Source organism: Meleagris gallopavo, chromosome 26 (assembly GCF_905368555.1).
Source record: "Meleagris gallopavo chromosome 26, MGAL_WU_HG_1.1, whole genome shotgun sequence".
Lineage (NCBI taxonomy): Eukaryota > Metazoa > Chordata > Aves > Galliformes > Phasianidae > Meleagris > Meleagris gallopavo.
This window is the reverse complement of record NC_139429.1, coordinates 5346234-5360037: the sequence shown is the minus strand read 5'-3', so window position 1 is coordinate 5360037 and position 13804 is coordinate 5346234. Positions and strand designations below refer to the sequence as shown.

General features: G+C 54.8%; 1 protein-coding gene across 1 annotated transcript in view; it reads left to right on the top strand.

Annotated features, from left to right (window-relative positions):
* Positions 1-13804, top strand: part of DSCAML1 (DS cell adhesion molecule like 1) — a 79454-nt gene that overhangs the window by 56315 nt on the left and 9335 nt on the right. Inside the window, 13 exon segments of the mRNA XM_010723738.4 lie at positions 1289-1561; positions 4544-4618; positions 4621-4821; positions 5275-5394; positions 5543-5719; positions 9566-9765; positions 10234-10330; positions 10443-10571; positions 10919-11086; positions 11176-11246; positions 11870-12110; positions 12729-12875; positions 12947-13102. Coding sequence (XP_010722040.2) covers positions 1289-1561; positions 4544-4618; positions 4621-4821; positions 5275-5394; positions 5543-5719; positions 9566-9765; positions 10234-10330; positions 10443-10571; positions 10919-11086; positions 11176-11246; positions 11870-12110; positions 12729-12875; positions 12947-13102 — 2055 coding nt within the window.

Genomic DNA, 13804 nt, shown 5'->3' with positions numbered 1-13804 from the left:
AACCCAGGACCCCAGCTCACCCCATCCAGCCCCGATCCCGTTACAAGTGATGATGAGGCAGCACGGGGAATGATGGAAAATGAGCTTGGATGTGTTGTGTCTGTGTTTTCTTTGTCTGCTAAAGCCACAGCTGTGTGAATCACTGCGTTGTCACACTGGAGCGCGTTGTTCTGTGTGTTGTAGGGTGTTCTGCAGGGCACGGGGTGTGCTGTAAACCCCTGCCCATTCATAATCACCAGTTAAAGCTTCTAGGCTCGTAGGTGGGAGCAGAGTCAAGGTAACATTAATTTATCTACTGAGAAAGAGGCTTGAAGAGCTGTGTTTGTCTGTGTCTCAGGTTTGAAATGGATCTAGTGGCTTTTTGGCTGGGATCCCGGGAGAGTCTGAATTTTGCTGCCATTTACTGCTAAATTTGGAGCGAGTTCATGTCCCAGCCACGAGAACCAATTGCAGCGTTTTGAATGAGGATGTTTCATTGTCTTCTTTTTTTTTCCCTCCCTCTTTTGGTCCCTGACTGCCTGTCACTAGATAAGATTCAGGCTTTTTTTTTTTTGCCTTGGAATTGAGCAAGTCCCTCCAACAGGCCCAGGAGACAGTTACAGATGCTAATTTATCTCTCCCTGCTCCCTCTTATGGTGCATCGGGAGGGGGAATCCATGCTGCTGTGCCCTCAGAAACCTCCTTGCTCCATGGGGACAGAGCATCTCCCACCCAAACCTTCCCAACAGCTGATGGGTGTCCGTCATCTGGGGGCAGTGGGACTTAATGTAAGGAAACTCACTAAAGGCAACGTTGGCTTATCTGGGGTGTCTGCTAAGCTGTCATCCTCACCACTTAGAGTGAGGAGCCAAGATGGAGTTAATCTGCAGATGGGTTTGCTATTTTATACGACAGCCACAAGAACAATATAATTACTGAAGCATGAAACCTCTTGTTATAATACTCACCTGCAGCATGCCTCCAGTCCTCCAGCCAGCGTGAGAGCAGCTGGGAACAGGGGGCGAGCTGGCTTTGGGCAGTACTCAGGCAACCAGTGAGAGGCACGGAATGGGCTTTTTCAGTTAAAATAAATAAATGTACAAATGGAAGGGAGGTCCCTGCGTGCAGCTCTGCACCAAGGCCATTTGGCAGCGCAGCTGGGGTGGTTGGGAGCACTCCCCAGGTGTCTCCCAGCAGCCTCTGGTGTCCCTCTGAGGGGCAGCAGCAGCATTTGCAGTGGATCTGTGTGCAAACAAACCGCCCTTCGGAATTAACCTAGCCTGCCTCTTCCTTCCTCCCCACTATGTAGGTCCCCCGAGCATCCGGGCGATGAAGAACATAACGGCGGTCGCGGGTAGGGACACTTTCATCAACTGCAGGGTGATCGGGTACCCGTATTACTCCATCAAGTGGTACAAGGACTCTTTGCTGCTACCCGATAACCACCGCCAAGTGGTCTTTGAGAACGGGACCCTGAAGCTGATGGACGTCCAGAAAGGCATGGATGAAGGGGAATACCTGTGCAGCGTGCTGATCCAGCCCCAGCTCTCCATCAGCCAGAGCGTCCACGTCACGGTGAAAGGTAAGGAGCTGCAGAGGTGGCCTGGGTCAGACATTCAGGTGGTGCTGGGACCATCTCTGTGAAGGGCGAAGGCAGAGAGGCATTGCAGGGGATGCCCTGCAGCCCAAACGCTGTGCTTGCATCGCACCTCTCACCCACCTGTGTGCTTGCTGCTGCACCAGCTCCATTTCTTGCTACACGCGGCGGAGCAAGGATTTACGGTGTAAACACAGTGTATTAAAACATCTAACCTTTGCTCGGATCACCTTCACTGATGTTTTTCTCTGTGTGTTAGCTTTTAAAAAAATAATACTCTCGGTCTTCCGAGCGTATAGAACATCTTAAAAGCTTCTACAGGCCATCAATTATTCAGCCCCATTGAGGGAGCTATCAGTCCTAATGAATTGAGTCGGATGCATTCCCTCCCAGTGACTTGCTGAGATTGTGTTATGAGCACAGTGCTATCGTATCTCCCGTCCTCAGAGTTGTCGGGTCGGCTCTGCCCGTCGCCAGTGCAGTGTTTGCAGTAAATCATTCAGACAAACACAGCCACGCTGGGACAGAGCTGGCCAATTGGCTTTCCCTCTGTCTCTCTGAGCAGGGTATTTATGGACCGGATCTTATGCTGATCCCCCTCCTTCCCCTCCCATCCACCATTTTCTTATTAGGAATCAGGTTAGCAAGAGAGTGCATCAAGCTGATTATAGATGCTGCTACTTGATTAGCTAATGCTCTTCTCCGAGGCTTTGCTAGCGGAAGTGTGGGCTGCAGACAACCTCTGGGCAGTGCCAAGGGGATGGATCTCCCTTGCACCCTCGTTGCTGGCCGCAGCCAGCCTTTGTGTTCCTCCCCTTTACCAAAATCAGAGAGGGATGCTGAGTTACACACTTCGCCTTGTGCCCATTGCTGGGAGGCGGACGCAGAAGTTCATCCATATATCCTGGAAAGTGAATGCCATGCAAACCTCTATGAGCCCAGATTTACTGCCTTGGCTGAGAGCTGCCATGCAGTGCCATCCATCCACCTTCATTCCACGGAGTTGCACCCAGCCCAGCCTGGCTGCTCGTGCTGCCCATTGGACAGAGGGCAGAGGGGAATTGAGCTGCTCTCTGCTACCTTTGGAGTTCACTCCAAGCAGCAGAGTAAGTAAATATGACCGTGTTGAGTTCAGGACGGCATGGAGCACCGTAAAACTTTTATTGCCACAAGTGCCTGGCGGCCACACTAAGTGCCACCAGTGAATTACGCAGGCTTCCCAAGCAATGGCAGTAAAATCTTTATGGGCCCCTCCTGCCAGCACCTCCATCCTCTATCCGCCACCCATTTGCAAGCCCTTGCTTGCTCCCATGGCTCCCAGCCCTACGTCCCAACTGGGAGCCTCCTGCATCCTCTGCTCTCTGCATTGTTGAGGTGCCCTGCAGCTCGTTATTTAGCAGCAGACATCTTGGAACATTTTAATTAATCACTTGGGGCCGTGCTGCCTGGCTGTGCCCAGAGGAAGCGGTGGGAGCACAGTGCTGGGTGATGCGGGGGCTCTGCGTGGTGCCAGGGCTGTGCCATGTGTGGGAGAGAGCCCGGGAAGTGCTGCAGACAGAGCATGCAGCACAAGATTATTTGGGGAGAAAGGATGAGGTTTGAGCTCTGTTTAAGGGGGGATAGAATAGGGAGAGCTCTTCTGTTGAGAGGCTGTGTGCTCACAAGTGGCCTGTGGGGTGTGTTTGGAGACGCACAAGCCCAGCCCTCTGCAATAGACTGCAGTGCATTCCCAATTAATTATTCATTAATTATGGAAAGCGGGCGCTGCTGGCTCCATGACTTCAGCAGCTCAAGCCACGTCGCTGCAGCCTGGCTTGGGGTGAAGATCAACCCGCATTGCTGCCCTTCGCGACTGCTTGGATGGGCTTTGGGCTCTGGGCCACCCAAATGAGGCCAGCCTGGTTCTGGACGATCCCTGGAGCCCTGAGCAGTGCTGCTGGAGCACTGAGAGCCTTGCAGCACGCTGGGTGAGGGGTGGGGTGGGGATGGTGCCGTGCACAGTGGCACGATGAGCCCTGCCTGCCAGGGCTCCATGTCTGTATGAGAGGGCATCTTATTTCTGCCGAGGGGACAATTGGCAGCCTGCTAATTTAATTATGGAGGCTGCGGAAAGAGGATCTCGTCTACCAGGTGCTGAGCCTTGTTAAGCTAATTGTCTCCCTCTCTCTGCTTTCTTCCCCCTCCCACATTGCCAGAGATGCTGCGGTTGCCTAATTAAGTTATCAGGAAGATAATGGCTGGTTCTGAATCCAGAGCCTTCAAGAAAAGCATCCATCTAATAACTGCTTTTCTGTGAGCAGATAAATGCTGAGGTGGAATTTCAGCTGATGCACACAGAGGGGCCGGGGCTGGCAGCTCCCTGTGCTGCCCTGTGTATGGTCATGTCATACTGTCACCTGCTCAGTAGCATCTTCCACTCCTCCTGGAAGTGCTATGGGTGGTTAAAAGCCTGCCTGTTTCTGATCAGCAAATGCTTTGGGTGATGGGGCGATGGGTTATGAACTGCTCTGCTGGCCCCAAGCAGGCTCACTCCTCTGCAAAGCCACGTCCTGCTGTGGGATGGTGCTGGGGCTAAGGTGAGAGGTGATGGCCTCAAGGTGCAACAGGGGAGAATCCGTTTGGACATTAGGAGAAATTTCTTCTCCAAAAGAGCAATCAGGCACTAGCACAGGCTGCCCAGGGAGGTGGTGGGGTCACCACCCCTGGAGGTGTTCAGGAAACGTGGAGGTGTGGCACTGAGGGACCCAGTTTATGGGCATGGTGGGGATGGGGGAGAGTTGGACTTGATGTTAGAGGTCTTCACCATCCTTAATGATTCAGTGGTATACACGAGCCTGTGACAAGCGCCAGGAGCCAGAGACACACTGCTTTTCCTCATCCCCCTCATCCCTCTGCTGGCCTGAACCCTATAGGTGAGGGCTTCCCCCAGCGGGGCTGTACAGCGTGCTCTGCCTCTCCCCTCCGCAGTCCCTCCTCTGATCCAGCCATTCGAGTTCCCACCAGCCTCCATTGGGCAGCTCCTCTACATCCCCTGCGTGGTCTCCTCGGGGACATGCCTATCCACATCACCTGGCGCAAGGACGGGCACGTCATCCTCTCTGGCTCAGGCGTCACCATTGAGAGCAAGGAGTTCATGAGCTCCCTGCAGATCTCCAGTGTCTCTCTCAAGCACAATGGCAACTACACGTGCATCGCCAGCAATGCCGCCGCCACAGTCAGCCGCGAGAGGCAGCTCATCGTGAGGGGTGAGAGCTTTGGGATCCCCCCATTGGGTGGGAAGGTGGGAGGGATGGATGGGAGCAGATGGAATCAGGCTGGGGAACAACAGGCAGAGATAATTTTCAAGAAGAGGAGGCTCAGGTGGACCTCATTGCTCTCTCCAGTTCCCTGGAGGGAGGTTGTAGCAAGGTGGGGGTCTGTCTTTTCTGCCAGAAAACAGCAATAGGATGAGAGGTGATGGCCTGAAGTTGCCCCAGTGGAGGTTCAGGTTGGGTATTAGGAAAATCTTCACTAGGAGAGTGGTGATGCACTGGCACAGGCTGCACAGGGAGCTGGTGGAGTCAGGAAATGTGTAGGTGTAGTACTGAGGAACATGGTTAGTGGGATTGATGGTAGGTGGATGGTTGGACTAGATGACTTTAGAGGTCATCTCCAACCTCAATGATTCTGTGATTCTATGATTCCTTCCTGTTATGCAGTGCCTCCTCGGTTTGTGGTTCAACCCAACAACCAAGATGGCATTTATGGTAAAGCCGGGGTGCTGAATTGCTCCGTTGATGGGTACCCTCCTCCTAAAGTGATGTGGAAACATGCAAAAGGTACGTGGGAGAGGACATAGCAGTGCATGGGGACCTCTGTGCAAGTGGGGCAAGTACTCTTCTTGCTGGGTCACCCCAGCACTGAGCCCCACAAGCACCCTCTGCCTCAGCTGTGCACTCAGTGATGCATCTCTGCTTCCCCCTCCAGGCAGTGGGAATCCCCAGCAGTACCACCCCATCCCGCTGACAGGCCGCATCCAGATCCTCCCCAACAGCTCGCTGCTGATCCGCCACGTGCTGGAGGAGGACATTGGTTACTACCTCTGCCAGGCCAGCAATGGGGTGGGCACAGACATCAGCAAGTCCATGTTCCTCACCGTGAAGAGTAAGTAGCCAGGTCATGGCTGGGATGGAGCTGGGGGTGGGCTGAGATGGACAGACAAAAAATGGATGGACAGATGGATGGATGGGGAATCACAGCCTGCAGCGTGCAGAGAGCAGCCCAGCGCAGCCCCAGCACCACGCAGCCCCGGATCATTGCAGGCATGGAGGGCATTGATTCCCCTCCTACAGGGGAGACTTCCCTTCTGCTATTAAAAACACTTAGTCCTTAATAAAACCCGGCGATCAATCTACATCATACGGCAGGAAAGGAAATAGCTCTGCTAATTTGACAGGGCTGGGCCGGGAAGTGTTGTTAGACACCGTGTTTGAACTGCGCTTATTATTGGATTCCTCTCCCGTTGCTATCAGCAGAATACATAATCTCCAGCGCCTCTCTATTTACTTCGATTGTGGCTGCCGTAAGAGTTCAAACCCTCAGAAGAGGTGCAGGAGGGAGAACTCTCTCATGGCAGTGGGGTTGGCATGCAGCATGCTGTGCTCCCCACCTGCCCCGCGCCCCGGTTTGGCTCCTGCTGGCCCCCAGCACCCCCTGCTTGTCTTATTGCTGCCTTGCCAGCTTCCCCCCATCCCCAGCCAGCTTCTCGTGGGGAGGGCCGAGGGCAGCCTTTCCCCTCCCTGTCAGCTGTTTAATTTATCCTGCTGATTGATGAACTGAAACGAGCGACTTCAAACAACCCACTTCAATGAGGTGCAGGTACAAAGTCAAGGCGATTAATCCCGAGTGAGTGTGCCGAAGTCTTGGAGCTTGAACTGCTGCCGTGTCCCTGCTATCTGGTATAATTGCATCCCAGGACAGGTTGCTTGCTGACTTGAATAGCACATAACCTTATTATGCATGTGCTTTTACATTTCCCAGAGACCTCAGCAGCCTTTGAAAAGGTTCGAATGAATAGGTAGACGAAGCACCGCAGCCAATTAAGCATTATATGGGGCTCTTTGTTTTGTTTCATTTTTTGATTTTTGTTTGTTTAGTGAAATGTCAGGCCAATTAAAGCCAGATCAGTGCAGGCTTGTCCTTCAGGCCAGGCCACTGCGGACGGAGTTAAGTGGGAGTTAAGCAGAACCCAAACCACGGGATGGGAAGTGCAGCCCCATCCCTCGCTGACCGAGGCAATAAATCAGAGCAGCAGGAGCAGCCCCACTGATGCCAGGAGGAGTTAGCTGCTGCTTTGTCAGGTGGTGGCAAACCTGCGTGCAAATGGAATTTCGATGGTGCTGTTCCCTGCTGGGGCACCGCAGGGAGCACAGTGCCCAGGGCGTGTGCTGGCCCTGGGACCTCACTGCCACATCGCTCTGCTCAGCCCTGAGCACAGCACCTGTCTGAACGCAGCAGCATCCCGCTGCTGTGCAGGGCTGGGGGCGTTCATCCGTGCTTTCCAAAGCAACTTGTTAGCATCAGGTCCAGCGCGCTGCAGAACGAGAGGTGTGGGCTGCTGGAGGCTGCGAGCGTGCGCCCGGGGGCTGGCACAGGTGCAGGTGAGGAGCTCGGAAGTGCGTGCTAAATGGCATTTAGCACCTGCCTGCACACTGCCTTGTGCTCCAGAGCAGAGCATGAGGGCTGTCCAGGACCCCCAGGGCAGAGCTGGTGGTTGGGGCTCACTGGGCACCGGGCAGGACCAGAGGTGCTGGGAGGTTCGGTGTCCTCCTGCAGGAGCATCACTGATTGCTTCCATGCAATTTGAATTAATCTCATGCTTCAGGTGGAACTCAGCTAATCAGTGTAGAAAGGATGCTGAAACGGGTGCAATCAAATTAACATCACAGAGCTGGCTCTAAACAAGAAAGAGGGGGGAGAGAAAGGCGGGCGCAGCCCTTGTCACCGCTGTCACCGTTCTCATTCATTTGTCACTGCTGGGCTGTGCAGCTGCTCCTGCCCCAGTGTGGCTGGGGATGGCACGCGGGGCACTGACAGCTCCCTTTGTGGACAGCCTTATCTCTGCCCAGCAAACGGGACGTGGCTCTTGTCGGAGCCGTGTTAACAGGAGCTCTGGCGTGCAGGAGTCTGCCCTGTGCAGAAGGCTGCTGACGGCTGCAGGAGTTCTGGCCACGTGCATCCCTCCTTCCCTTGGTCACCGTGGGCATCACCAGGCTGGTGTGCAGTGGTGGCACAGCGTGCCTCCCAGCCCTGCCCATACTGCCTGCATAGCTGGTCGGGGTTTTCTTTTGGTTTGTTTTGCTGCTTTCTTCCGCTCTGGGCTATGTGCCACTCTCCTGGGACCCCAGCAATTGAGAGAAGTTGATATGTTTACATCCAAGGAGCTGCTTTTAATCAAACATCAATAAGTGCATTTCAGCAAAGCAGAGCCTGAAACAGAGCTCCTCTCCCGGGGCCACTGTGTGCAAGGAAGGGGCTGGCTCCTCTGCAGCCCTCTGAGCCCCAGGGCCATGCTCTGGCTGAAGACTTCCTGCCCTCATGCTCCCCATGCACCCCAATGGGTCGGGTTCTTCCCTGCCCTGCATCAGCTTGTAGTGTTGTACCATCCTGGAGCTGCTGCAGGCAGAGTTCCCGTGGGCTCCCGAGGAGTGGTCATGCAGAGGAGGCGACCCCAACCCAGGCCGTGCCTCATCCCAGCCACGTGGGCACAGGCTGCACCCCGCAAACGGCAGCTCTGGAGGAGAGGTTTCCTTAGCTGCTAATTGAATTACATTGCCACAGAAAGCCGAGAAGTCGTAGCTCATTAGAGCCTCTTGTGTCCCATTATAACAGTGTGTGTTGCCTTTGCGGATTGTCATTATCATATATTACTGCGGGACTCAGCAGCGCTGTTTGTTTATGCATTACATTTTTTTCGGCTTACCCAGGCCGCCCCCGCCCCCAGTCTTGGTGCTGCAGGGGACACGAGGTGCCCTTTGTGCTGCCAGCATCCATCCCAGTTCTGCCACCCAACGCCAGGTGCTCCCAGCGGCAGGCAGTGCTGGGCAATGCCACCTACAGTGCCGCCCTGCAGTGCCACCCCTCAGTGCCACATTGCAGTGCCACCTGCAGTGTCACACAGTGGTGATACCTGCAATGCCACCCCACAGTGCCGCCCTGCAATGTCACCTCCCAGTGCTAACTGCGGTGCCACGCAGTGATGACACCCTGCAGTGCCATCCCCCAATGCAACCTACAATGCCACCCTACAATGCCACCTGCAATGCCACACTGCAGTGCCATACTGCAATGCCACCCCACAGTTCCACCCCACAATGCCACACTGCAATGCCACACTGCAGTGCCACCCCACAATGCCATACCACAATGCCATTCTGCAATGCCACCCACCATTCTGCAATACCCTGTAGTGCCATTTGCAGTGACGCTCCACAGTGCCACCACACCGAGTGCTACGCCAGGGCAGTAGGTGTCCCCTCCCCTCTTTTGCATGTTTGGATGAATATGAAAAAAAAAGAAAAAAAAAAATATCTCTCCAGCATCTGCAATGCAAAGGCTGCTGCCTTGCTGCTGTGGAATCACGCTCTATATTCTGCCCAGGTTTATACGAGTGAATTATGCAAATCTGTGATGGAAAACATTCTTCCTCTCATCCTCGGGAGTGTAAAACCTTAGTCAATAATTCATACTCGCACGTCTCCGACTGGAGGCTTTCTCTTCATTATAGCGTGCGCTTGGTTATTTGTCTTTCACGTTTTATTGTCTACCCCGGTGTAATGCTATGCATTATAAAATTTATCTGCTTCATTATTTTATGATCCTGAGCCGTATAATGCAGCGAAACGCTTCCGCTCAGGGCTGCGTGTCCTCTCGGGGGGCTCTGCACCCAGCACCGCCCCACTGGCTCCAGGGGGTGCCTGGCAGGTGGCTGAGCCCTGCTCCTTCCCGCAGTCCCCGCCATGATCACCTCGCACCCCAACACCACCATCGCCATCAAGGGGCAGAGCAAGGAGCTGAACTGCACGGCGCGGGGCGAGCGGCCCATCATCATCCGCTGGGAGAAGGGTGACACTGTCATCGACCCCGACCGCAACATGCGCTACGCCATCGCCACCAAGGACAACGGCGACGAGGTCATCTCCACCCTCAAGGTGAGGGCAGGGTCATGGATGTCCCCGGGTCCGAGGATGCCTGGGCATGCTCCGCCAGCACAGGCCATTTTGTGCTGCTGCAGTGACTGCGCAGCTGCTGCATTCAGCGCCTTTGAAAGAGCTGCAAAACGACCACTGTCTGCTTGCTGTGGTGGCCCCAAAAGGGGAACCCAATGAGTTGGGTTGTCCTTGCACCAGATTTTGCTTTGCTGTCCAATGGGCCCTTGTTCGAAAGGTGCGTTGCCTCAAAGCGTGAAATCTCCATGCACATCTGAGCAGGCGGTCATAGAATCACGGGTTGGTTGGGTTGAAGGGGACCTCAAGGATCATCCAGTTCCAACCCGCCAGATCAGGCAGTAGAAGGGGATGGGGCCTGGGGGCAGGCTGTGTTTGCAGGCTGTAGGAAACTTGGTTCTTGGGGTGCCTAAATCTGAAGGGGCTGCTTTTCTGTCCCTAAAACACCCACAGCTGAAACCGGCTGACCGTGGGGACTCAGTCTTCTTCTCCTGCCATGCCATCAATTCGTACGGCGAGGACAGGGGCCTGATCCAGCTCACCGTGCAAGGTATTGAGCTCACAGCACCATGACCTTGGGCACGGGAGCAAGCAGAGCCTCACCTCAAGGTCCCACTGCTCCACCTGTCACCCCACGCTCCTAACCACCCCCATCCCCCCAGAGCCACCTGACCCCCCAGAACTGGAGATCCGCGAGGTGAAAGCCCGCAGCATGAACCTGCGCTGGACGCAGCGCTTTGATGGGAACAGCATCATCACCGGCTTCGACATCGAGTACAAGAACAAGTCTGGTAGGAGCTGATTGCCCCTCCGTGTCCCCCAGACCTCCATAGCCCGCGCTGTGGGCTTGGCTGTGCTGTGGGGCAGGTGGGGAGCTGGCCCTGCTGCCTCCGTGCAGGGAATATTCTGCATCCCGGCTGCTTTGATGAAGAAAGGAAAGAGCAGCATTAATGAAATATGTTAATTTATGTTCGGTGGGAGCATTTGAAAGGGAATATTTAAAGAGGCAATATTTGCAGAAAGCCAAGCCGTGAGCAGCACAACAGCAAGGCGGGGGGACACAGCGTGGCAGAGAGCTTTGGGGATCGCACGCTGGCACGGGGTGTGGGTGCTGACTGCCCTTTGCTTCTTCTTCCAGATTCCTGGGACTTCAAGCAGTCAACACGAAACATCTCCCCGACCATCAACCAGGCGAACATCGTGGACCTGCACCCTGCTTCCGTGTACAGCATCCGCATGTACTCCTTCAACAAGATCGGGCGCAGCGAGCCCAGCAAGGAGCTCACCATCAGCACGGAGGAAGCAGGTTCTGCTCTGTGCTGTAGCGGTGCATGTGAGCAGAGCCCTCTTCGGATGGGACTTTTTGTGATAATGTGCAATCCTTCCCTCCCACAGCTCCTGATGGGCCTCCGATGGATGTCACCTTGCAGCCGATGACATCGCAGAGCATCCAGGTCACCTGGAAGGTGCGTGGGGCTGGGGCAGTGGGCTCTCCTTGGCCACCCCCACTGGTGGGACTCTGGGCCCACATTTCCCCTCGCAGCTCAGAGAACAGCTCCTGAGATGTCACAAAACCCAGGGGCCGGGCACACGGCTCAGCCACATCACGTGTTAATCGCGTTTGGTAACGAGCTTATTATCTCATAGGATATCCATGGGGGGCCACGGGGAAAGCGAGGATAAACATGGGAAAACTGAGACGTCTGGTTGCCAGCTGCTCAAGCGCAGATCAATCGAGTTCAGAATCAGATTTATTTTTCAGGAGGTCGAATGAGGAAAAAAAATTGATTATAAAATTAGGAGTTCAGAATGAAGGGGAAGTCAATAAATTTAGGGTTTCAGCTTCTCCCCCCGACTCCCTCCCCCTTCTGGAAAGCGGATTAATGAATGATAAGGTTCACTTGGAAGATAACTCCGTTTGTTCGGAGAGTATTGCAGCGAGATGGATCGCGCCGGCTGTGTAACATAAATTCACAATCAACCCTATCGATTTCTTAATGCTTCAGAGAAACGCTGTTCGGATTGATTTAAAGGCTGAGGGGCTGTCAGCGCTGTGACGCCGCTCCCCTTTGTGTCCCCATTGCTTCAGGCCCCAAAGAAGGAGCTGCAGAACGGGGTGATCCGTGGATACCAGATCGGCTACCGCGAGAACAGCCCAGGCAGCAACGGGCAGTACAGCATCGTGGAGATGAAGGCCACGGGAGACAGCGAGGTCTACACGCTGGACAACCTGAAGAAGTTTGCGCAGTATGGGGTGGTGGTCCAGGCCTTCAACCGCGCGGGGACGGGGCCGTCCTCCAGCGAGATCAATGCCACCACGCTGGAGGATGGTAAGGATGGAGGGATGGTGATGCTACGGGGCGCAAGGCATCCATCCAGAGAGCCTCTACCATTCCAGAAATGAGCAGAAAAAGTTTTGCAGTGCGTTCGCGCAGCAGTTTTTCATACTTAATTAAGGCTCTCGTTAGCCTGTCAAACCGTGATCATTTCCTGGCTGCATTAGCACTCCTCCTGGGGTATTCAAGGGCCCCTGTTTTAGCAATAGTGTCTTTTCCATAATTATATTACCTTCATTTTGTTCAAACGGACTATCTGTATTAGTTTATTATACTCGGTCCCTAATTACATGGTGCTTATATTTTTACACCTAAGTAATACGAAACAATAATCATTTTCAAAGAGGGTCGTTACCGTGATGTATCATCATTTAAATGCTCATAAAAATTAGAGTTACCTCTTATGGGGCAATTGGATGCAATTACCTCGCATCCAGCCGGCTCGCCCCTTGCTGGGAAGTGCAGCATCCTGGCAACCCTGGGGTGAGGAGGAGGAGGATCATGGCACCGGGTTTGGGGAGGGGAGAGAGAGGGCGATGGGGAGGTCCAGCACAGAGCCCGTGGGGTGCATCTCTGGACAGTAAGTTGACCATCCCCTCTGTGCCCTCCCAGTGCCCAGCCAGCCCCCGGAGAACGTGCGGGCCATCTCCATCACGTCGGACGTGGCCGTCATCTCCTGGTCGGAGCCCCCACGCAGTACCCTCAACGGTGTGCTCAAGGGCTACCGGGTCATCTTCTGGTCCCTCTACATGGACGGAGGTGGGTGCTGATGCCCAGGACGTGGAGCGTACGTGGGGGGCGGCACGGAGCTGATGGCCATGTCCCTACAGAGTGGGGTGAGATGCAGAACATCACAACCACGCGGGAGAGAGTGGAGCTGCGGGGCATGGAGAAGTTCACCAACTACAGCGTGCAGGTGCTGGCCTACACACAGGCTGGTGACGGCGTCCGCAGCAGCGTGCTCTACATCCAGACCAAGGAGGACAGTGAGTGGCACTGCGCCAACCCCTTTGTCCCTATGGTCCTGATGATGGGATGGCAGCCAAGGAGGTGTGGTGAGACCCAGGGTGGTGTGGTTCCACACAGATCCTGGCACAGCTGGCGGCTGCTGTACGCTGCAAGTGGGCACACGTGTGCCTCCCTCTTCCCTGGCTGATAAATCACAGTTGCGTGTGTTAATTAGACATAAGAACATGGAGTGTCGAGTAAGAGCCATTGGCAAGGAATAATGAGGAGAGCATTGCAGCCCCTGGAGGAGGCGGGCAAGATTTCTCCATCCTTTTCTCCTTGCTGGGTTTGCAAAAAGCCTGAGCCCAAAGCACAGCTCGTGTGCTGCTGCCGCAGCCCAATCCACCCTCTGCAGCTCCTGCCCTTTGCAGCAGCCCTTGCTTGCAGCCACTGGGGCTGGCGTGCATGCACCCCGAGCTCCACGGGCAATCGGTTTGTGGGTCTGACGCACTGCCAGGGTGCTCCCTGTAGCTGTGGAGCACTGCAGGCTGCAATCTGTCAGAGGTCCTTTGGCAGACATATGTTCTTGGGCTGATTAGGCCGATAGGCACGCGGTAATCCAGGCACGAAGAGCCAAAGGGCCATCGAGCAGCGGGGCTGGGTGCATGTATGGGGGCAGCTGCAGCGTGCGGGGAACCCCCAGCGTGCAGCACGCAGGGCATTTCCCTTTCTATTTTTTT